The sequence below is a fragment of the Rhinoraja longicauda genome, chromosome 8 (assembly GCF_053455715.1).
Source record: "Rhinoraja longicauda isolate Sanriku21f chromosome 8, sRhiLon1.1, whole genome shotgun sequence".
Taxonomy (NCBI): Eukaryota; Metazoa; Chordata; class Chondrichthyes; order Rajiformes; family Arhynchobatidae; genus Rhinoraja; species Rhinoraja longicauda.
Window position 1 is genome coordinate 51,374,664 of NC_135960.1, and position 25,831 is coordinate 51,400,494.

Below are 25,831 nucleotides of genomic sequence, written 5' to 3' on the forward strand. Positions count from 1 at the left end.
TGCTTTATTGAGTGCAGAAGGGTATGCCGGGAGCATCACCCGCCATACCTAAACATGGTGATGCTGCAACGCAGGACTAAATGCATGCTAAACTAAAAAGCCAACATTCAATACATAGAGCTAAGTGATAATACACCCAATGATTGTATCAAAGCTATCTAGATCTGCTTTTAGTTGTAAATGGTGAGAGTCTAGAGTTCTCTAAGCAGTTGTGTATATTTTATTCTTTTTTATTTATTCTTCTGTGCCTTTTTGGTTCTTTTCCCTTTTGAATTTAATTTCCCTCTTTATTTTCCTCATCACTTAATTTCCGTAGATTTGCATTTCAAATTTCCAATGCACGTTCTTTTGTGGGTAGGTTTTTCTGTTTGGCAAACTTAGCACACATGCAGGCATAAACCAGGGTGAAATAACAGCATGAAAGTGCGCTAAGCTTCCGACAGCGTGTGTGAACAGACACAGAAGAGGATCAAGAAAAACATTTTGACTGCCATTGCAAGTGCTGCGAAGGACAAAAGAGCAACATTCAAGAGTGCTAATCTCTCAGGCATTCATGAACACAGAGTGCATCAAAACCCAAATTAAAAATTTTAATCTCAGGAATGCAGCAGAAACAAGTTTGGCCAACTGAAATGATAAAGTGAGAGACAGGGAAAGGCGTGGATTTAAGGTTACAGTTGTACCTATGTGAAAAAATCCTTGAAAATTAAAATAATACATTTTAAATGACAATTTGCAATTATTTAAAGTGTTTAGCATGATAGAATGTCCCAAAGTACAAAAGCAATCTATTCTCAAACAAAACTTGAATGGAGCCATATAAGAAGACGCCATCCAGGCCAAAACTAGCCCAAGTTTAATCAAAGTGCTAGGTTATACAAAGGATCCTAAATGGGGAGCGGTAGGGAAGTCAATAGATTTCCAAAGAGAGGCAAAATTGCTAATTAAAATGCAAGAAAAATGGGTGACATGAATTCTGGTTTGTTTTTAGAAATTGTTCATTATTATGATGATTATTAAGTTTTAATATATTATAAAGTGAATAAGGAAACCGGTTGCCTGCTCAAATTATTGTTTTTGATGACTGTGGTTAAATAATTCATTTTCTCAATGAAAAATTCTAGTGAGAAAATCAAGCCTCTTAGCTTGGCTCAAACTTTACATTCATCAGAAAATTGCCAGTCACTCTCTTGGCAGCTTGTGGACAGGTTGGACATTTGCCAACTGCACAACCTTTCATCTTAGAGTGTTCAAGAGTGCCTACCTGTCAAGTTACTGATTAAACACAATTCATGCCCAAAAGATATGGTATAACAAAATCTTAACAAAGTATAGTTTTCATAATTGTTGAAGAATGATTTTGTGATTAAATCTTTTGATGCATATTATAATGTGCAGTGGGCGGCATGGTGGTGCAGTGGTAGAGTTGCTGCCTTACAGCGCCAGAGATCTGGGTTCAATCCTGACTACTGGTGCTGTCTGTACGGAGTATGTACGTTCCCCCCATGACCAGCGTGGGTTTTCTCCGGGTGCTCCGGCTTCCTCCCGCACTCCAAAGACGTAGGCTAATCGGCTTCAATAAAATTGTAAATCGTTCCTAGTGTGTGTAAAATAGTGTTAGTGTGTGAGGATCGCTGGTCGGCACGGTCATAGTGGACTGTTTCCGCTCTATATCTATAAAACTAAATATGCTGACCCCGAGAAAGCAAACAACAGTAATTCATGCTAAAAAATGTTACTTAGTAAAACAGCATATCTGTGCTCTGAAGGCAGATGAAATTCATTTATGTTGTTTCAAAAAATTGTGGAGTTTTGGCAATTTTTAGGTTATGCTGTGTAAGATATATTTAAGAAAATAATTAATGAAATGTATTTTTAGATCAAGAATCACCCTTATGATCTCCTCTGGACCAACTAGAGTTGAATGTGTTCCAATAATGTGGCAGTTGACCTTGATCAAGAGAATAGATTCAGTCTAACCAAGGCCAGTTATAACTTCAACCTGGCTGCTTGGACATAAATCACACCTTTAGCTAAATATACCAACATGTGATTTTTTTAATGATCAGCAGTGAATGTTAATCAGACAATTTCAATGATCTAGCTGGCAAAACTTGCAGAATTCTTTCCTGTTTTGTTACCTCAAGCTGTTGAAATCATTTTAAATAATTCAAAGAACTTGAACATGTTAACAGATCTACTTTCTGATTGCTGTAGAAGTTAATGGCGATGTCTGTTCTGATTTGAAAATGTTTATTTTGATTTTATTGTAATATTAAACTACTAAATTGCAAATTGGCACTAGTATATCATGTTGTCTGTACTGTGAATACATGTTTTGTTAGTGATGGTATAATATCATTAATTTTCATATGGTAATTACATACAGTAATTCCCAGATTTACCTCTTTTAAGATTCAAGATTCAAGATATCTTTATTTGTCATCCTTTTGGATGAAATTTAGTCACCCACAGTCCAATAATAAAAGCAATAAAACAAACAAATTACACAACCCCACCCAACGCACAAAAAAAGAAACATCCATCACAGTGAGTCTCCTCCAGTCCCCTCCTCACTGTGATGGAAGGCCAGAATGTCTTTTCCCTTCCCCTGCCGTCTTCTCCCGCGGTCAGGCTGGTGTCGTTGCCACGTTCCAGGCCGCGCCGGCCGGTGGAAGATCCGCAGCGGGCCGACCCAAGCCCCGCAATCCAGGGCGGGCGAACATGCTGTCGCTGCCGCTGTTGCTGCACGTCTGGGCGGTCGTGGCTCCCGACATTGAAGCCCCCGTCAAGCAGAGAAAAATCCCGCGGCCTTTTTCAGGCCGCGCCGGACGGTGAAATGTCCGCGGCGGGCCGACCCAAGCCCCGCAATCCGGGGCGGGCGAACACGCTGCCGCTGCCGGAGCTCCCGATGTCGGCATCCACGCGGCCCGAGCCTATGGCGAGTCGCAGCCGCTCCCGCAGCCTCCGAGGACGGCCGGCTCCGCTGATGGTGAGTCCGGTCCGAGGGCTCTGCGAACCGGAGCCCTGGAGGCCGCCAGCTCCAGGAGTTGGGCCGATGGTAGGCCGCAGCAGGAACGGAGACCCGACCCTGAAAACAAAGGTTGGGTCTCCGTTCGGAAGGGACACATATTACAATTTTACAGTTCCCCCCCTCCCCCCCACATACACACATAGTACACAAACACAAAAACACGACATCACAACTACAATTAAGACAAAAAAAACAACAAAACACAAAGACAAACGGACCGCAGGTAATACGCAGCTGCTAGGGCGGCGCCGCCATTTTAGTACAATATATGAATATTATTTTCATACAATAACTGAGGTTTCTATTTTGTTCATCTCTTTTAAATCTCACAAGATAGATACATAGAGCATCTTAGTTTGTCCCCTCTGACAAATTTTGATCCGATCAATTTTTGCTCTGATTCACAAATTATTTTCTCAATTGTTTTATTGTATTCTTTTATCTTCATGTGTGAATTTTCCAAGCATCAGTTTAAATTTATTTTTTATAATATAATTTGAACTCTTTTTCATGATTTAACAAACTAGTATTCCATAATTAGCTTTTCTGTTCCATTTACTATTATGTATGTTAGCAAGATTCCCCTTTTTAATTATTGCATTTCAAGGCATTTCTCCATTCTCTTCTCATAACTCATTTTCTGACACTGGGGATCAACCTTATGGCTTTTTTCCGCACTACTTCCAGACTTCAATGCTTTCTTTGTGTCTCCATGACCAAAATTGTAATTGAGTTATGTTCTGACCAGAGAATTTTACATTTTCAATGTGACATCCTGCATTTCATATTCTACTGATTTGCCAGTATAGGTCAGCAGTCCGATTTCAACATTAAATATTGCTATGTATTGATTGGACATACTGATTCTAGAAATCTACCTCATCATAAACTCCTTTCATTTTTTTTCTTGAAGCTGCTGTGGTTGATCAATGGAGCTGGGATGTTGGTCATTATTTTCATACTCCTCTGCATTATATTTATTTTGCTGATTGTGTAAAAATATAATTTAGTTAATTAACTTTGAAGGTTCCTTTATGTCTGCTCATCTTTAACTTTTCCCCTTTGATATTATGTGCATTTGGCCATTTTATTAAACTCTTGAATTCGGGCTCAAAGGTCTTTTATTGTCAAATGTACCAATTAAGGTACAGGGATATGTGAATTACCATACAGCCATAAGAAAAAAAAGCAACAAGACACACAATTACATAAAAATTAACATAAACATCCACCACAGCGGATTCCCCACATTCCTCACTGTGATGGAAGGCAAAAAGGTCCACCTTCTTCCTCTTTATTCTCCCGCGTTTGGGGCAGTCGATCCATCTGCAGTCGGGGTGATCAAAACACCCGCAGCCAGCGGTCGAAGCCCCTGTGTTGGGCGATCGAAACTCCCGCATCGGGGTGATCGAAACTCCCACGGCTTGGAGTTCCTGAAGTCGGTCTCTGACTAGAGACCGCGGGCTCCATGATGTTAAGTCCGCAGGCACCCGCGGTTGGAGCTCCAAGGTTGATCCCTGGCAAAGGGATCGCAGGCTCCATGATGGTAAGTCCGCGAGCACCCACGATGGAGCTCCCGGTTGATCTCCAGCTAAGGCCGCCAGCTCCTCGATGTTAGGCCACAGTGCAGATGGAGAGACAATACGGAAAAAAATCGCATCTCCGTCGAAGTAAGAGGTAGGTTTCCCCCAACTCCCCCACCCCCCACATAAAACAAGCTAAAGAACACTAAAAGCATACATTTAACACATACTTATTTAAACACAAAGAATGAAGAGACAGACAGACTGTTGGCGAGGCAGCCATGGCTGGCGCCACCCGGTTAACATAAACAAGAAATACCTGTCATTGATGTACCTCACATATTATTTTTGTCCAGACTTCACCTAGCAAGTTACATTGAAAACATGGTGCCATAAACATTCATTGTGTTCCATTGGCTCCCTAAATCTGACCTACTGTCAATCTATTGCATTATTAAGAGAGCAGAAGAAAACAAGCACAAAAAAATAAAATAAAACATCAATGATACTAAAGGCGAAGATATCCAATTGAGTCAAGGGATCAGAAATGATTGCAATAAGAAGTGGCGGAGAACTCAATATGCTGTGAAAAGTCTGATCTTACCAGACCATTGAGAATTATTATCGGTAAATGTATAGAAGAGGTGCCATTCAATTGAGATAAAATCACCATTATTAATTTATGTTGCCGTTTTTTGTATCCATACATATTGACGTGAATTTAGAGACTTCTTATTGTAATCGTTTCTGATCCCTTGATGGGATGTCTTTACTTTTAACATAATTGGTGGGGGGGTTTGGACATTTTGACAGCTTTCTCCCCTCTCCTACCTTAAAAGTGCTAACTGCTGGGATCTCACTCCATGATCTCATTCGGTTATTAATGTTGGTTCACACTTTGGAAGGGCTGTTAAACAGTGAAGGGGTCATAATGTAGCTCTATCTTGCATCAAGTAAAGTCTGCATGGAATCATTACTGCTATTAATCACTCAGTAATTACTCAGCAGTAGAAATCCTGGCAGATTTTCCCTCGGAACTTAGGTCAAAGTTTTTTTCTTAGCTAAGGATAACTGAGCGTCACAAATGTAATGACTCCTATATGTAACCAGGTTACATCCAGTATAAATCAAAAATCCACTCTGAGTGCTTCCCCATTTAAATCTTTCTATCAGTAATTGGGATAAATATTTTGAAACCTTTTCGGGAATTCTGTGACCAGCTCTACCATCAACATGCTGTGACCAGAATTCTGTGACCAGCTCTACCATACACAATATTTAACTGTTGCATAATGATACCTGGAAATTTAGCTGGTCTGGCCATACTGAGAACCAATAAACTGGTAACAATTTAATTTCATGACATTAAATTAACGGAAATTGTAAAACGAGGTTCGCTGACAAAATCTACTTCACTTCAATTTGCATAGAATTTGTGGTTTTGATAATATAGGAGGCCATTCAGTCCACCATGCCTGTGTTGACTCGCTGAAAGGACAATCCAATCATTACCATGTCCCTGCTATTTTGCACAACGCTGCAGTTAATTCACATATCTCTAATTCCCTTTCATAAGTCACTATTGAATTTCTTTTTACTACCCTTTGGTACAATGCATTCCAGATAATGACCACATGCTGTGTTAAAGAATGTCATTGAATCATAGAAATTTACATCAGAAAAGATCTATCATGTCCATGTTGTTCAAAAAAGCAGCTGTTTCCCGGTTTTTGGTCAGTAGCCCTCGGTTACAGCTCTTCAATGCTCTTCAGTGTGTTTCAAATGTGATAAACGATCCTGTTTCCATTGCCCTGACAGACACGGAGTTCCAGACCTCTACTACTCTTTGGGAGACAGAATTTTTTCATTGCCCTCCTTTCATCTTTTCTTAAATCCTTATCTCTATATCTCTCTGCCGATGGAAATAGATTTACCTTTTCATGCTGCCTCGATTATCATATCTCTTTTATATCTTCTGTCAGTCTCCGTTGTACCAAAGAAAATAACCCCAGAATAGTCAGTCACTCTTCATAACTACCTGACTGAATGACCACAATGTGTCAGGCTACAGAACTGTGCCTCAGACATGGTTGTGAACAACACAGGGGCCCCACAGGGGACAGTCCTCTCTCCCTTCCTGTTCACCATCTACACCTCGAACTTCAGATATAACTCGGACTCCTGCCACCTGAAGAAGGTTTCAGATGACTCTGCAATTGTGGGCTGCATCAGCGTGTGGAGGGAAGCAGATTACAGAGGTTTTGAGTGGTGTGGGCTGAATCACCTGTAGCTCAACACCAACAAGACTAAGGAGTTAATGGTGGACTCTAGGAGGAGAGAAACATCCCTGTCCCGTGTCTCCATCAATGATGTGGATGTGCAGTTTACCAGGGAGTACAAATACCTTGGAGTGCACCTGGATAGTAAACTGGACTGGTCCAGCAACGCTGGGGCCCTGTACAAGAAGGAACAGAGCCAGCTGTACTTTTTGAGAAGGCTCCGCTCCTTCAACATCTGCAGTAAGATACTGCAGATGTTCTACCAATTGGTGGCAGCCAGTGCCATCTCCTTTGCTGCCTTGAGCTGGGGCAGCAGGGCGAAGGTCGCGGACACCAATAGTCAATAGTCAATATATTTGTCAAATACACATAAATGTGCAGTGAAATGAAATATTACCCGCAGTTCAACAATAAGACCAATAAAAATAAGCAATAAAAATATGCAATAACACATACAATCATAAACCAACACCAAACAAAGGTGCTCCCGATGTCGGCCCCCACCCAGGAGCCTGCGAGCTTCCGACGTCCACGCGGCCCGCGCCAAAGCCTCCGGAGACGAGTCGCAGCCAATAGGATGAACAAACTCATCAGGAAGGCTGGCTGGCGGAGTTGGATTCATGGGAGATGGTCTTGGAGGGGAGGATGGTCCTCAAACTGCGGAGCATCCTGGACAATACAGCTCACTCCCTCCATGACACGCTGGTCAACCTGAGGAGTACCTTCAGCAACAGACTGGTTCCACCAAGAGGCAGGACAGAACGCCACAGGAGATCCTTTGTCCCTGTGGCTATCAAACTGTACAACCCCTTCCCCTTCTGTTGTGGGGTAGACTGACTCCCTCTTCCCCCCCTCCCAATCTTTGTACATCCCCAATCCTTTCCACTCGTCACTTTAATTTCATGTTTCATGTATTTTGTGTTTTTATGACTGTTGGCAGATCAATTTCCCTCCTGGGATAAATAAAGGTCTATCGCATTGTATAACCATAACTCTTCAGTCCTGGAAATATCATTGTAACTCAATTTCGTATTTCCCCTTGTTGTACAATGATCAATCTGTACACTGTACTCTAATTATAGCTTAATCATTTTTTTTGCACAGTTCTAGCATGATCCCTGCTCTTTGCTTCAACCAAGAAAACCAAATACTAGGTACATCAGCTGAACCACTTTAGCCACCTCTCATACTACCTTCAGAGATGCACCGGATATGAACCGGATCTTTGCAATCCTTACTTGCTGCAGCTTTATGATCATTTTAAATGCAACACAACAACAATAACTATAAAACACTATCAGTTATTCTAAGTAAAACAAGTATCACTTGCTAGGTTTTCTCCCCCACCCCCCCCCCCCTTGTTTTCTCAGCTTTCCTCTCCCCACACCCGCCTTCTACTTCAGTCTGAAAAATGGCCTGACTCAAATCTTTGGCCTTCCATTCTCTCCACAGATGCTCGGATGTTGCCTGACCCACTGGATTACTCCAGCATTTTGTGTCTTGCTCTGGCCACACAGTCATGGGTATAGAGAGAACAGAGCAGGAGACTGGGGACAAAATCCTGAGGTGACCTTATACTGGTGGTCAGCCAGGAGGAAGTGTTGTTGCCAATCTCTATGGATTGAGATCTCCAATGAGAAGGTTGTGGATCCAGTGGCATTGGGAGGGAGCAGGGACCCTGTTCCCTGAGTCTGACAATGAATATGGGAGGGATGATGGTGTTGAACACTGAGCTGTAGTTGATGAATAACAGCCTGACTTATGCTTTCCTGTTGTCCAATGGGCAACAGTGGGGAGCCAGCGAGACTGCATGCGTTTCTGATCTGTTAACGTGGTAGGTGAATCGAAGTGGATCTAGGTCACTGCTGAGACCAGAATTGATTTGCATCATAATTTCTTAATGCTTCAGCACAATGGATGTAAGTGCAACCGTTCAGTTGTCATTGAGCCATGGCACCTTGTTCTTCTTGGGCACTATTGTTATGGATGTCTTTATGGGGACCTTGGAAGGTACTGAAAGGTTGAAGGTGTCTGCAAAACCTTCAGAAAAGAAAAAGCTCAGGCATTGCAAAGAAAAGTGGGCAGTTAGAATAAGACTTCAGTGCGAGAAAGCAAAGTGGAATGTGGAAGCTAAGTTGGTCCATGCACGTTTTGAGAACATGGCTGGGTATAGCATCAGAACTGGACGTATTTTGAGGGTTCACCCTCGTGGAAGGATCGTTTGACAAAGGCCAACGATGATAATGGCCAATGGATACTGAGATCACAGGGTAATTGGAGACTGTGGGGGGACAGTGAAGGGTCAATGTTTTTCTCCCTTTTGAAGGGAGCATAGAAAGCATTGAGCTCATCCAGAGGCGATGTGTCATTGTCACTTAAGCTACTCTGTTTCTCCTAATGGAAAGAGATTGCATGCATGCCCTGCCACCGTTGCCAAGCACCTGTCTTAGCCTCCAGTTTAGTCCATTGCAATGGCCTTCTGAAGCTCATACTTGGACTTCTTGTGTGACTCTGGAATGCCTGACTTGTATGCCACAAATTTGGTCCCCAATAGATTGCAGTTCTCCTAGTTCATCCAAGACTTCTGGTTACTCCAAGATCCCTTTATTTCTCTGGGTTACTTGATATCCTACCATTTAATGTGTATTCCATTGCCTTGCTGCTCTGTCCAAATGCATTACCTCAATTCTTCACTAGATTGAATTCCATTGGCTACTCTATTCCATTGGCTACTCTGGGCGGCACGGTGGCGCAGCGGTAGAGTTGCTGCTTTACAGCGAATGCAGCGCCGGAGACTCAGGTTCAATCCTGACTACGGGTGCTGCACTGTAAGGAGTTTGTACGTTCTCCCCGTGACCTGCGTGGGTTTACTCCGAGATCTTCGGTTTCCTCCCACACTCCAAAGACGTACAGGTATGTAGGTTAATTGGCTGGGTAAATGTAAAAATTGTCCCTAGTGGGTGTAGGATAGTGTTAATGTACGGGGATCACTGGGCGGCACGGACTTGGAGGGCCGAAAAGGCCTGTTTCCGGCTGTATGTATATGATATGATATGATATGATACCCAACCAGTGCACTGACATTTTCCTGCACTCTCAAACCTTTTCCTCACCATTAACTCATTTAACTATTAAAGTTGATTTTAGCAACTTCAGTAAACAATGTAATCACGGTCCCTAGATTTTAATCCAAATCATTAATATATGTCATGAAAGACAGGAGCCCTGGTGCTTTTTTTCTGTTAAATTACAATGCATGTGGTCCTCTTGTCAATAAAATCTAATGACCATTTCACTGTGCTTTCTCTCACTGTTTTAATCTAACTACTCATTTTTCTTTCACTGCACGAGCTTTTACTTTGCTCGCCAATTTAGCATGTGGTGAACTATGTTAAAAATCTCCATAGACCACGAAAAATGTACGATCCATACCAACTTAAAAGTTCCTTGAAATTAGGTGGACACTATCAAACCAATTGGCTAGCTACCCAATACTGCTTGTGCCTGATTATTTGAGCCTTTAAATCCTGATTTAAGCAATTTCTGTGAATTTTTTACAGTAATTTTCCAACGACTAATGTTAGACTGACCCACTTCTGTTAAAGAGTCATATCGCAGCGAAACAGGTCCTTTGGCCCACACATCAATGCCCATCTACACATCATCCATTTGCCTGCATTGGGACTGTGTCCATCTGTGCCTTGCCTGTTCATGTGCCTGTCTAAATGCTTCTATACTTAGTGATTGTATCTGATTCCACTATCTCTAGCAGTGAGTGTAAAATATCAATCACTCTCTGGGTATAAAAAGACTTTCCCGCAGATCCCCTTTAAAACTCCATCCTCTCTCCTTAAAACTATACAATATTGTTTTTGATACTTCTACCACGGGGAAACGATTTTATTTTAAATTTATCATACATGTACCTCTCCCAATTTTATATACATTTATCAGATGACCTTTCAATTTTCTTTTCTCTCGGGAAAACAAGCCTGGCCTACCCAGTCTCTCCTCATAACTAATGTTATCCAATCCTGGTATATAGCTTTCTCCTTCCCTAAACAAATAACTATATTAAAAGTTTTCCGATGCCTGTCATTAAAGAAGATTGAAAAATTATATACATAGCCTGCACTAATTCCAAGCTTGCTTCCACGCGAGGATACATTTTATCAGAGCCTGCTAATATTTCCTTTTTTAGAGATATTAAACTGTTAATTAAGTTAAACTGCTAATTAGAGATTATTAAAATAGTCTTCGGTATCGTGAGGATTTCCATATTTTTACATTTCTTATGTAAGTACCTTTATCAGCTTGTTGTTCAATGATGATAGATGCAAAGTGATCCTTCTGAAATATATACATATCCTTCTTCACACATAGCCCACAATTTTAGCCTCTAATGCAAGGGTTCCCAACCTTTTTCGTCCCGTTTACCCCTTTGCATCTTTTCGAAAGTAAATTTACCCCCACCCTGTTTTGTTCAGTAATTTGAGTTTACACTTCTACCATAATAAAGCAACCGACAAAGGGGAAATTTTAAAATACTGTTTTTAACATTATTATTTTAAGTTCAAATAACAATAATAATAGCACATAACAATGTTATTTCACTTATTTATGAACAACTAATGATGAACAGTATACCAGAATCAAATGCAATCAGTCAATATGTACAAATCCAGAATCAACACATTTACCCCCTGGGCAGGTGAAATTTATCCCCTGGGTGTAAATTTATCCCAGGTTGGGAACCCTTGCTGTAATGGTACCTACTTTTTACTTTGTTACTCTTTCCATTCAGATGTTTACAAACAGATGAGGAATTTCTTTGATTTTACCTATCAACAATTTTCAAATATCTTCTTTGCCTTCCCAACTTCCATTTTAATTTCACCTCTACACTTTATTTTGGCTTTTAGCAGTGTTGAGCTCTGATTTTTCATACTTGTATATTCCTCACCATACATGGAATCTAGATCAGGGAGATTCTCTCCTTTCTTATTGGATACATATTTGGCCTGGACCTTCATTATTAATGCCTTAAACGACCCATAATGCTCCCATATGATTTACCACAGAGTAATAGACAATAGACAATAGACAATAGGCCCTTCGAGCCAGCACCGCCATTCAATGCGATCATGGCTGATCACTCTCAATCAGTACCCCGTTCCTGCCTTCTCCCCATACCCCCTCACTCCGCTATCCTTAAGAGGTCTATCCAGCTCTCTCTTGAAAGCATCCAACGAACTGGCCTCCACTGCCTTCTGAGGCAGAGAATTCCACACCTTCACCACCCTCTGACTGAAAAAGTTCTTCCTCATCTCCGTTCTAAATGGCCTACCCCTTATTCTCAAACTGTGGCCCCTTGTTCTGGACTCCCCCAACATTGGGAACATGTTATCTGCCTCTAATGTGTCCAATCCCCTAATTATCTTATATGTTTCAATAAGATCCCCCCTCATCCTTCTAAATTCCAGTGTATACAAGCCCAATCGCTCCAGCCTTTCAACATACGACAGCCCCGCCATTCCGGGAATTAACCTAGTGAACCTACGCTGCACGCCCTCCATAGCAAGAATATCCTTCCTCAAATTTGGAGACCAAAACTGCACACAGTACTCCAGGTGCGGTCTCACCAGGGCCCGGTACAACTGTAGAAGGACCTCTTTGCTCCTATACTCAACTCCTCTTGTTACGAAGGCCAACATTCCATTGGCTTTCTTCACTGCCTGCTGAACCTGCATGCTTCCTTTCATTGACTGATGCACTAGGACACCCAGATCTCGTTGAACTCCCCCTCCTCCTAACTTGACACCATTCAGATAATAATCTGCCTTTCTATTCTTACTTCCAAAGTGAATAACCTCACACTTATCTACATTAAACTGCATCTGCCATGTATCCGCCCACTCACACAACCTGTCCAAGTCACCCTGCAGCCTTATTGCATCTTCCTCACAATTCACACTACCCCCCAACTTAGTATCATCTGCAAATTTGCTAATGGTACTTTTAATCCCTTCGTCTAAGTCATTAATGTATATCGTGAATAGCTGGGGTCCCAGCACCGAACCTTGCGGTATCCCACTGGTCACTGCCTGCCATTCCGAAAGGGACCCATTTATCCCCACTCTTTGCTTTCTGTCTGTCAACCAATTTTCTATCCATGTCAGTACCCTACCCCCAATACCATGTGCCCTAATTTTGCCCACTAATCTCCTATGTGGGACCTTGTCGAAGGCTTTCTGAAAGTCGAGGTACACCACATCCACTGACTCTCCCTTGTCAATTTTCCTAGTTACATCCTCAAAAAATTCCAGTAGATTTGTCAAGCATGATTTCCCCTTCGTAAATCCATGCTGACTCGGAATGATCCCGTTACTGCTATCCAAATGCTCAGCAATTTCGTCTTTTATAATTGACTCCAGCATCTTCCCCACCACTGATGTCAGACTAACTGGTCTATAATTACCCGTTTTCTCTCTCCCTCCTTTCTTAAAAAGTGGGATAACATTTGCTATCCTCCAATCCACAGGAACTGATCCTGAATCTATAGAACATTGAAAAATGATCTCCAATGCTTCCACTATTTCTAGAGCCACCTCCTTAAGTACTCTGGGATGCAGACCATCAGGCCCTGGGGATTTATCAGCCTTCAGTCCCATCAGTCTACCCAACACCATTTCCTGCCTAATGTGGATTTCCTTCAGTTCCTCCATCACCCTAGGTTCTCCGGCCCCTAGAACATTTGGGAGATTGTGTGTATCTTCCTCAGTGAAGACAGATCCAAAGTAACGGTTTAACTCGTCTGCCATTTCTTTGTTCCCCATAATAAATTCCCCTGCTTCTGTCTTCAAGGGACCCACATTTGCCTTGACTATTTTTTTCCTCTTCACGTACCTAAAAAAACTTTTGCTATCCTCCTTTATATTATTGGCTAGTTTACCCTCGTACCTCATCTTTTCTCCCCATATTGCCTTTTTAGTTAACTTTTGTTGCTCTTTAAAAGAGTCCCAATCCTCTGTCTTCCCACTCTTCTTTGCTATGTTATACTTCCTCTCCTTAATTTTTATGCTGTCCCTGACTTCCCTTGTCAGCCACAGGTGTCTCTTACTCCCCTTAGAGTCTTTCCACCTCTTTGGAATAAATTGATCCTGCAACCTCTGCATTATTCCCAGGAATACCTGCCATTGCTGTTCTACCGTCTTCCCTGCTAGGGCCTCATTCCAATCCATTTTGGCCAGCTCCTGCCTCATGCCTCTGTAATCCCCTTTGCTATACTGTAATACCGACATTTCCGATTTTCCCTTCTGCCTTTCCATTTGCAGAGTAAAACTTATCATGTTGTGATCACTGCCTCCTAATGGTTCTTTTACCTCTAGTCCCCTTATCAGATCAGGATCATTACACAACACTAAATCCAGAATTGCCTTCTCCCTGGTAGGCTCCAGTACAAGCTGTTCTAAGAATCCATCTCGAAGGCACTCTACAAACTCTCTTTCCTGGGGTCCATTTCCAACCTGATTTTCCCAGTCTACCTGCATGTTGAAATCTCCCATAACCACCGTAGCATTACATTTTTGACACGCCAATTTTATCTCCTGATTCAACTTGCACCCTATGTCGAGGCTACTGTTTGGGGGCCTATAGATAACTCCCATTAGGGTCTTTTTACCCTTACAATTTCTCATTTCTATCCATACTGATTCAACATCTCCTGATTCTATGTCACCCCTTGCAAGGGAATGAATATCATTCCTTACCATCAGAGCAACCCCACCCCCTCTGCCCACCTGTCTGTCTTTTCTATACGTTGTATACCCCTGAATATTCAGTTCCCAGCCCTGGTCCTCTTGTAGCCATGTCTCAGTGATCCCTACAACATCATACTTGCCCATGACTAACTGAGCCTCAAGCTCATCCACTTTATTTTTTATACTACGCGCATTTAAGTACAACACTTTAACTTCTGTATTTACCTCCCCTCTCACATCGTTCACAATTGGCCCTGCCCTTAATTTCTTTTCCCCTCTAGAACTTCTGTTCCCATTCTTCCGAGAGTCTTTTGCAATATCTCCTGTATTCCCTTTTACCTCATCTTCATATTCACAATTTGTTAACCCCTCCCCCCCACTACTTAGTTTAAAGCCACAGGTGTCACACTAGCAAACCTGCCTGCCAGAATGTTTGTCCCCCTGCTGTTAAGATGCAACCCGTCCCTTTTGTACAAGTCACCCCTAGCCCAGAAGAGATCCCAGTGGTCCAGAAATCTAAATCCCTGCTCTCTGCACCAGCCCCTCAGCCATAAATTCATACCCTCTATCTCTCTGTTCCTGGCCTCACCAGCACGAGGTACCGGTAGCAGTCCAGAGATAACTACCTTCGACGTCCTACTTCTCAGTGCTTTCCCCAACTCTCTAAACTCCCGCTGTAGCACCTCCTTCCTCTTCCGCCCGACGTCATTCGTGCCCACGTGCACAACGACTTCAGGTTGATCGCCTTCCCTCACTAGTAATGTTTCCAGTCCTCTTCGGCTAAATCATAGCTCAGTCTGGTAAAATTGGCCATACTTTGATTTAGAACATTTGTTCTTGATCTATCTCTGTCCTTTTCTATAATTATGTTAAATCTCAGTAAACTAATCTCTACCTCCAAAATGTTCTCTACTTTTTTTTCTACTTGGTCAGGTTCATTCCCAAAGGCAGTAATTTATCGGCCTTCCTTTTGCTCAGATTGCTGTATACTGCTCAGAAATGTCATTAATATAGTTCGAGAATTCTCCACTTTCTACATCCATTACTTGATTAATGCCCCAGTTTTATTGAGGTAATTGCAACCTCCTACTATGACTGCCTTGGTACTTTGGTACTTTTCAGAACTATTCCTTCGTATGTGCTCTTCTATCTCCCTCAGCTTCTGTGAGGCATTTAGCACATTGCTTATAGAACATAGAACAGTACAGCATAAGAACAGGCCTTTCGGCCCACAATGTCTGTGTCGAACATGATACCAAGATAATGACTTCTCTACCTGCACGTATCCCTCCTTTCCATGCATATCCATATGCTTATCCAAAAGCCTTATAAATGCAACTAGTGCATCTGCTTCAACCGTCACCCCCAGCAGCGCATTCCAGGCACTCAACATCCTCTAGGTAAAATAACTTGCCCTGCACATCTCCTTTAAACTTTGCCCCTCTCACCTTAAAACTGGTTTTGCCTTTTTTTCCAGAAGATGCAATAAGAAAGTAGTTTATCCTTTGCTTCAAATAACAAAAAGAAGTGAATATCTGAATTATGTTATGGTCTAAGTGTTTCAGATATTTCAATTTTGAGTAGATTATGTAGTATTAATTTACACACATCTGACGATGAATTGGTTTGATTTTTCTATAGTCTTTGATTCATTATCAGTAATATGAAAATAAATTGCTAGATTACCACATTTAAGAAATTTCAAGTGTTTTATGTCTGATTGTTCTATATCTAGTTTAGATCATTAACATAACTCAAAATTTGTTTCTGTCATCATAATAGCTAATACAAATGCCTTGCTGATGGAAGAGGGAATGACATTTACTGTCGGTAAGTATTGTCATCACAGCTGATGGACTCTAAATACTTAAAATGCATTTCCAATGGTCGGACAATGAGTTGAAAAGCCAAACTTACAATATGCTTTTTCTGAAGAAATAACTGACAGTGTATTTACGTTCCACATCTACCATAAAATGAATTTACCCTAAATAGTGAAAGCATTTTTGCTGCTTTAATATTACAATAGCAAAATCATTGTGAAACGTGAGGAAGATACAGGGAAGCTTTGGGGTATATAAGCAGGCTAAATGAATATCCAAGAACATGGAATACAATGCCCGAAAATATAACGTCATCAACCTTGGTAAGAAAATAAAGGCAAAAAATACTTTAATGGTGAGAGATTGAAAGCTTTTGGTGTTCAGAGGGCCCCAGGCTGCCTATTTTCATAAATCATTGAAAGTTAACACAAAGGTACAGCAAGCAATTAGGAAGGCAAATAATATGTTGGCCTTCATTGCAAGAGGATTTGAATGGAAGAGTAGAGACATCTTGTGCCAATTATGAAAGTCCCTGGTGAGACCACATCTGGAATATTGAATATTGTGTAAGCATCTGGCCTCCTTACCGAAGAAAGGATATAATTTTGATAGAGGGAGTGCAGCAACAGTTCATGAGATTGATTTGTGCGAAGGTGAGTTTGTCATATAAGGAGAGATTAAACAGACTGAGTTTATACTCCAGAGTATAGAAGAATGAGAGTTGATCTTATTGAAACAGAAAATTTGTAGGGTTTTGACAGGATAGATGTTGAGTTGATGTTTCTCCTGGCTCCTTGTTTGTCTAGAACAAGGAGTGACAGTCTTAAAACAAGGGGTCAGCAATGCAGGAGAGAGTTGAAAAGAAACGTCTTCACTCAGAGTGTGGTGAATCAGTTGAATTCTTAACCCAATTGGAGAGGTTCAGGCACAGTATATTCAAAACAAAGATTTTTTTTATGTTGTAGATATTAAAGAAATTGAGAGATATGGGATTAGTGCTGGAAAGTGGCATTAAGGTAAAAAATCAACTGTAATCTGACTGAAGGGCAAAATAAGATTGAAAGGACAAATGACTTCTACTTCTTTTTCTTAAATTCTAAAGTAACATTTCATTAAATATTCCATCTGTTTAAAAGTTTTGTGACTAAATATTGGCAAACAGTTAGATTTTGTCAATGTATTTTTGTTGCATTGACTACTTTTGAGTTAATGTTTGTGGTATTCCCATCTTATTGACTTGAGTGTGTGGTTTAACATTTTTAGTACTCAGTTCCTCGGGGGTAACTTATTGAAACATTACAATGTTAAATTCATAACCATGTAATAAATGTTTGTTAGAACACAAAATCTGAAGCATGAGGAAAGACTCATTTATTGATTCTACCTAATGCCTTGAGTTAAAGTTTAAGGGGAGATAATTGAGTGGTTTACGAAAACCAAAGGATTTGATGAAGTAGATAGAGTGAAAGTCTTTCTTTTAGTGATCGATGCCACAACCTAAACTTGAAATTAGACCCAAATCACTCTGAGAATAAAAAATAAGAAATTTGGACATCAATGAGGGTTGGCTGATTTTAAATTTCTAAGTTAGGATAATACGGTTGTTTTAGAAATAGGCAAGAGTTGATGAAACTGAGGCAGATTTCAAGATCACCCATGGTCTATTTAAATGGTAGTCAAATAACAAGGAACTGCAGATGCTGGTTAACACCAAAGAAAAACACAAAATGCTGGAGTAACTCATGCATCAGGCAACATCGGAGAAAGTGGATAGGACAGAGCATGGCCGGTAATAGGTAAACACAGGCGACGGAGTTTAGTGGAGCTCTGAAGGCCAATTTCTGTTCTTTGTTGCCAGTACTTTTCTTTCCTGTCCAAACATCAAACTGGATTTTAAAAGAAAGACTTGGGAGGTCAGGCAGTATCTATGGGGAGAGAAAATCAGAGTTAACGTCACAGCTCAGTGAACTTTCATCTGAAATTTTGATTCTCTCTTCACAGATACTGCCTGATCTTCTGTTTTCCAACATCTGTTGTTTTGGCTTTTCAATTAGTGAGACATAGATAGTTTGGCTACGCTAAAATAATTACACTCCAATACATCCCAGCAGCTATCATACTGTAATGTGATTGATGCAGCATGAAATGAGTCGAAATTCCAACATGATGGCAGTTGAGAAGGTTGTGTCAGTTTGACGTGTTTTAGTAGCATTAGTGCAAAGTTTTAAAATTAGCTCTGGATCCATAAATGAACTATTTAATGATGGTGAAAAATGTTCGTTGAGCAACACTATTAGCCCTATTCCTTGATCCTTGATCAATGGATTATACCAAGCTTCAGGCTTGGTATCAGGCTGAATATCAGGCTTCGAATTAAGAAGTTTCTACACATTAGCTCAACTGTCTTATTGTTTTCCATTTCACACTTAACCTGCTGTCTTTTTGCTTCTTCAAAAATATACCATTAATTTCATCTTTTCAAGTTCTGACTTCCCCTCTAAATATGTCACCATGAAAGGAAAGTACAGGCATCTGGAGCCCAACTTTCTGTGATAACTGTGTAACTATCCTTCTATGTATCATCTGAATTCCAGAACCAATTTTGATGGAAGGTTCCCCAGAATTTAAAATCCTGCAGGATGGATGGACTGCTGTTACTACAGATGAGATGAGGTGCAGATAATTACTTTTTTTAGTTGATTTTATTTCTGAAACTGTCCTTTGTGCTATAGTATTTGTTACTCAGAATCATTTGCTAAAATGTATTTGTTGCATTTTCCCCCCCAAATAATGTATGCATTTTTGTAAATGTTATTTTATTTAGGTCAGCCCAGTTCGAACACACTATAGTAATAACCTCAGAAGGAGCAGAAATTCTAACCAAATTGCCGGAGGAAGATCAAGGGTAAACAGGAAAAACCGACGATGCAGGCAAGGCATTTAATCGACTTCCTGAGGAGAGGGTTTCAAGGCCACACTGTTGTTAACACCGCCGGTGATCACTGGAACTGGGTCAAAATTTGACTATATTGGAAATGTATTGCGCTTGAATTTGATACTTTATCTATTAGCATGGCTTCTGACATGTGCCTTTTAATAAATAGTTTGAATGTAAGGATGCTATTTTAAGTGTCTTTGGCTCCAAATCTGCAACTCGTCAAGATAATTGAAATGTTTCACCGATGTTCCAATAGCATGTTGAGAATGATGCGATCTAAATTGTCTGCCGATAGGAGTAATCCGATAAAGAGAAACATTCCAAACTAGCAGTGTTGCACAGCTACCTATTGGCGTTTGAGTTGAAAAATTATTTCAAAGGGAAAATGAAACGTGTACATACTCAATATAGAACTGATTTTTATTCACAAAATGCTGGAGTAACTCAGCAGGTCAGGCAGCATCTCAGGAGAGAAGGAATGGGTGATGTTTCGGGTCGAGACCCTTCTTCCGACTGATGTTAGGAGGGCGGATATAGGTGGAGACAGGAAGATAGAGGGAGAACTGTGAAGGGGGAGGGGAAGAGAGGGACAGAGGAACTATCTAAAGTTGGAGAAGTCAATGTTCATACCGCTGGGCTGCAAGCTGCCCAAGCGAAATATGAGGTGCAGTTCCTCCAATTTCCGGTGGGCCTCACTATGGCACTGGAGGAGGCCCATGACAGAAAGGTCAGACTGGGAGTGGGAGGGGGATTTGAAGTGCTCAGCCACCGGGAGATCAGGTTGGTTAAGGCGGACTGAGCGAAGGTGTTGAGCGAAATGATCGCCGAGCCTGTGATTGGTTTCGCCGATGTAAAGAAATTGACATCTAGAGCAGCGGATACAACGAAACCAAACGCAGGTATTGTATCCACTGCTCTAGATGTCAACTTCTTTACATCGGCGAAACCAAACGCAGGCTCGGCGATCGTTTCGCTCAACACCTTCGCTCAGTCCGCCTTAACCTTAACCAACTTCAACTCCCCCTCCCACTCCCAGTCTGACCTTTCTGTCATGGGCCTCCTCCAGTGCCATGGTGAGGCTTACCGGAAATTGGAGGAACAGCACCTCATATTTCGCTTGGGCAGCTTGCAGCCCAGCGGTATGAACATTAACTTCTCCAACTTTAGATAGTTCCTCTGTCCCTCTCTTCCCCTCTCCCTTCCCAGTTCTCCCTCTATCTTCCTGTCCCCACCTATATCCATCCTTTGTCCCACCCCCCTAACATCAGTCTGAAGAAGGGTCTCGACCCAAAACGTCACCCATTCCTTCGCTCCTGAGACGCTGCCTGACCTGCTGAGTTACTCCAGCATTTTGTGAATAAATACCTTTGATTTGTACCAGCATCTGCAGTTATTTTCTTACAATATAGAACTGGGTTCATTTTTAATTTTAAGCCATTGAAATGCCTGACGTGATGGGAATGACATTTTTGCGAAAATGTTACTCGTGCTGACGTTTGCAGATTAACCAACAAATTGTTAACCATTTGAGTTATCAGAAATTAACCATTTTGACAACTGATCACATTAAGCCAATTAAAATGAGCATTGTTAGAAATTGTACAGTGTTCATAGAAGAAATTATTTTTGTACTTTGATACACTTTAAATGTTTCAAGTACGTGTTATTGTTTTTCACTGGTTTATTTTAGCACCACGGAATGACCTGTTTGAAAAGTTTCTACCAATATAATATTCTGTTAGCGAAATATAATGGTTATCACATCGTCATATTTTCCAGGAAAATATCTGCTTCCCGGGGATACTTATGGTGCACTCATAATGCTGGAAATGTAGCCTGATCTTTAATATCCCCAAATTATATCAACCGTTGCTCTCTATTCACTATTTATCTGAAACTTCAATTCACACGTCAACGACGGGATTTAGGACTGTTTTGATGTCTTTTTGCAATGTTGGGTTATTATCACCGTGTACACTAAAGAGTGCGGGTGGAGATTTCGCTTCATAGAACCGATTTAGGGATTTCAGACTCGTGTCTTAAAATGTTGATGAGAGAGAGGAACTGTAATGTAACCAGTTATGGGTGTAGAGTGGAATTGTGATATAGAGATGTGAGATATTAGATTGTAAAACTATATCTCTTTTAATAAAATATTATTATCTTCCTCCCAGCTCCGTTATGTTTCTCCTGTTACTCGTGATATTTGGATTGTTTACATTTATACATATACCGTTCTCGGTAGTTAGTATTTTTTGTGGACTATCCCAGAATGTGAAGTACATTTTATGTTAAGGAAAGTCAAATATGATCACAAATCGCACAGATTGTTTCCGATTGTTTAGTTTTCTAAAAATAAAATTGCAGTATCTATTTCAGGAATTCTTTGTGGCTTAGTCAAGACTGTTGAAAGTGTTAACACATTTGTATTTTTAAATTTCCGTTTGTTTTCGATCTAAATAACAGTTCACACCGTATTTTGTTCAAATCAATTGTTTCTGTACGGGCCAGTCAGCAAATGCAAGAGCTACCCGGTTTTATTTTTGCGATAGATTGTAAGACTGGCCCCCAAGGAAATACCAGGTATTTGCCTATCATAAAATTATGGACAATTATTGCAATATAAACATATAATGGACATATGTATAAGCTCTAATGGATGGTATCGTACTTGCATAGGCTCTGAACAAAACACCGAGTATTTTTCCAGATTTTGTGACAATCTATTTTCAGCAAAACAGAATTTAAATAAATTAAGTCATCACTTAGGGCGAGGGGAGGGGAGACGTTGCAGATGAAAGCCGCGTTGGTTTGCAAAGCTTCAAGTGCATTTCACCATTGAACTGTGGAAGTCTAACTGTTCCAAACAGGGCGATAACGTTTTATATAGAATTATTTGGCCATTTTGTCCCTTTGCCAAAATTGCAGGTCTTTAGCAGATCGATTCTCACCGATGTTTCAAAAAAAATAAAAATGGAGTGCGATTTTTATTGATTGTGGGTGAAATGATTTTTTTAAATAAAAATCGCATAATTTTTATGAGACCGCTAGTGTCATGTTTAACCATCTTTGTGTGGCGCATGGTTCAGGGTCGTTAGTCGTAAAAGCAGAAATTTGCAGAAACAAGATTTGTTATTTTAATTGTGCGTATAATTAAATTATTAATTTAGTACCGCATATGCAGTTAGTCAATCGGACTAATACACGGCGTCTAGATGTTTTCGATTAAGCTCATTTTAAGTGCTGAACGATCGGATAAGTAAGCACCACAGTAAGATCGTGTTTTGCTAATGCATGTGAAAATTCAAAAACGGCGAACAATCCTATCGTGAACATACTTTTGACGTTAAAGCGGGGTTTTGATTAACTGGCTTTTAAAATGATTGTGATTAGACATTGTGTTCCGTTTTAACACGAGGTGAGAGGGGCAATGTAACACGATTATAATGGGACACCGAGTTCAGTGCGTTCTCAAATGTACACGTTTGCTTGCACTTTAGATAGTTCTCAGCTTTTAAAAAATGTTGAAAACAGGTAGTCTTGCTGTTGGGATTCGTGTGGCATCTGGACACAATCATACACACGTCGGAAGAATTAAGTAAGATTGTCACGTCAGCCCCGAGTGGTTTCCAGAACAGATTAATTCTGCCTGTTTACAAGATCTTTAGATAAAAATGTCTATGTTCATTTTAAATATTAAAGGAACTGAACCAAATCGACAACTGAACTGTTCGTGGTGTAAATTTCATCTGAAACAGGTGTCTAGATATTTATGTGTTTAGTTGGCAGCAGTTTCAGACACCGGCTTCTTGAAACCAATTCTAGAATTACGTATTTGTACTTAATACCGTAATATCTGCAATCATTTTCTATTCTCGGGGTTACAATATACTTGCTGACTGTTTTGCTCCCGTATCCTAATTTTTCAACGTAATTAATGATCGGTTGTAATTTGGTGCAAACTGAATGATGTCTAAAATTGCTTCAAGATATATAATAATTTGCTGGGATATTACGTTGATTTAATAATTTATTGTAGCAGTGTATAATTCAATAAATAGGAAATAGATCGTTGATTTTCTTGATCAATGTTTGCTATAACCACATCTACCTTCTGATCCAGTCCTGTTAAAACGTGTTCTCTTTGCAAATACTGTATTATTTTTTACGAAACTCGTTGGCAAAAACATTTTTTTGGCCTGTACACTTAAATTGATGTATTTTACACATTTCCTGTCTCTGTAAACAAAGCACATACTAACAAGCTCATTGGCATCGGGGGATGTTGAACATGTCTACAGTACAAATATTTTTATGAACCTAACACATGAATAAATATGCATATCAATTTGTATAGCCTCAATTTTAGTGCTTAATTGGCTTGGCCAAGAGAAGACTTATTTAAAACATAGAATAGGCCTAAGCAGTTGACTGTAATTAAATATTTCAGTTGAGGCTGGGCACGGGTTTTGCAGCTGACATGCAAATTTTCACCACCAATTCTCACTGTTTTATTGCAGGTCTCAGTCGGAGACAGTCGGCGGAAGCAATGGTTTGATAGACGATGGAACATTTCACCTACTGGTAATGCTCCGAAGATTTATGAACAGCGGGGTAGCAAAAATCTGAATTCATAGAACCCTGTGAATCCTTTGCACAGTAGTAAAGCAATCACTTTATTGCAACTGAGAAGCGATACACTTTCTCTACATAACTTGTTTAACAGAATACTAAAGCACAATGTTCACATTTTGGAAACAAACATGCATTTACTCCAACTCTATTTTAAAACAACGATTTCAAAATAATTGAATTACATGGGTGTGTTCAGGAACAAAAATGTGCCACATAATTAATTGACAGCAAAGTTAACAGAAATGGGATTATTTAAGGGAAACACAAGTATGATGAGAATATTGTTTTACAGCAGTCTTTGAAAATCGTTGCTCGTTTCTTGATTGGAGTAAGACGTAACTGAGCGCGCCCTTGAAAAGTAAACCTCGTTTCAGTTCACTGTCAAATGGCGAATATTATAGAAATACCAGCGTTAGAATTCAAATAAGCAGATAATATTGTTTAAATTATTTGAAAGCACAAAAATAATCAGAATTCCCTGTACAAACAGATGGAGTGATGAATTTCTACATGCGATAATATACACGGTAAAATGTCCAATGTATGTTAAAATGTGGCATGTTATTTTTTTTAAATATCACTGTTAAAAATCACTTAATCTTTAAATACTCTTTATTCCAGCTGTACGCATTTGTGTTACATCAACCATGGTTTACACTCACTGACCGCCAGAATCTCATCAGGATTCAAATTACATCGTTTATCGCTGTATGTGAAGTATTTAAACCCGAAAATGCATTTTAAGTGCCTGTTATTCGCCCTTCAAACAAAACAGTGCAATTAATCTCCCAATTGAAGTATGCCTTTCTAGATATTTTATATCATTCTCGGGTCGCATGTGACATTCAAAATCCTCCGTGTATCATCAATATCCTACATGATTATTTTAAATCTGATGTCCGCACACATGCATCTCCATGCAATGGTTTGGCTCACTTGTTTAACGATGAAAGGATTGGATGATGCAATTGGTGTTAAATATATGGCTAATTATGCGTATGAAAATTAAGCATCAGAGTTATGGTAATGGGAGCCGCCTTCAGCTGTTTATCAGAGCTCTTGAGACTGACGTTTAATCAAACGAGTCTCTTACTACTGCACATGCACGTGTGTGTGTTCTTTCACTATATCACTCCTTCATAGATGCATGTTTGCTCCATCACAAGCGACACTATTTTTAAATATAGCAGTAAATATCATCTAAGTGAGTACAACGTTAAATAAAGTTTTGAAAGTATATTAGCAATTGTTCAAACGATTTGATGTTATTGCCATTTGCATGTTGAAATTAATCCATCTAGTTATGGAGTGCAACGCATTTTGAATCATTCGGCCGTCTGCCAAATTTGCCTATATGGGTAAAATTATAACTTTCTAATTTATATATATTTTCTCCAGTGCCAAAAGTTTCAATATCATTAAACAATCGTCTATTGATGGAATAATTGAAGAATGTGCAACATATTTGCATTCCAGCAAACCCAATTCAGTGCAATGATGTTGACATTATTTATATCATCGAATGTCGGCTGAACTTTCCCAAAGGTCTTCTTCGGCAGTCATTGGCTACCATTGGCGTTAGCGAAGACAACACAATAAGTTTGTTTTTAATATATGTTAGATCTTTAAAGGTAGAAAACTTTCGGATCTGAAACACTGAGTATAAAGTAAACAAAAGTGATATGTATTTGTTAACCGGTTTTCAAAATTATGGTAGATAATTCTGTTTTAATATTTTCAATTGTATTTATTATTGGATACAATTTGATACTATCGGATACTGATTTAATTTGAGTTTTCAAGAGAAGTGCTGAATTAACGAGGTAATTTGCAAAATTT

At 40.1% G+C, this 25,831-nt stretch overlaps 1 protein-coding gene across 3 annotated transcripts in view; it reads left to right on the plus strand.

Moving 5' to 3' along the window:
* Positions 1-19,846, plus strand: part of metap1d (methionyl aminopeptidase type 1D (mitochondrial)) — a 129,030-nt gene extending 109,184 nt beyond the window's left edge. Inside the window, exons 8-10 of one of the 3 annotated variants that reach the window (XM_078403947.1) lie at positions 16,379-16,426; positions 19,014-19,092; positions 19,244-19,846. In XM_078403947.1, the coding sequence (XP_078260073.1) occupies positions 16,379-16,426; positions 19,014-19,092; positions 19,244-19,328 (212 nt within the window). In that variant the 3' untranslated portion in view covers positions 19,329-19,846. Of the gene's footprint in view, positions 1-316; positions 649-1,879; positions 2,139-16,378; positions 16,427-19,013; positions 19,093-19,243 lie in introns of those variants that run through there. The other 2 variants (XM_078403951.1, XM_078403949.1) reach the window with 2 other exon arrangements.
* The last annotated feature ends 5,985 nt before the right edge of the window (positions 19,847-25,831 follow it).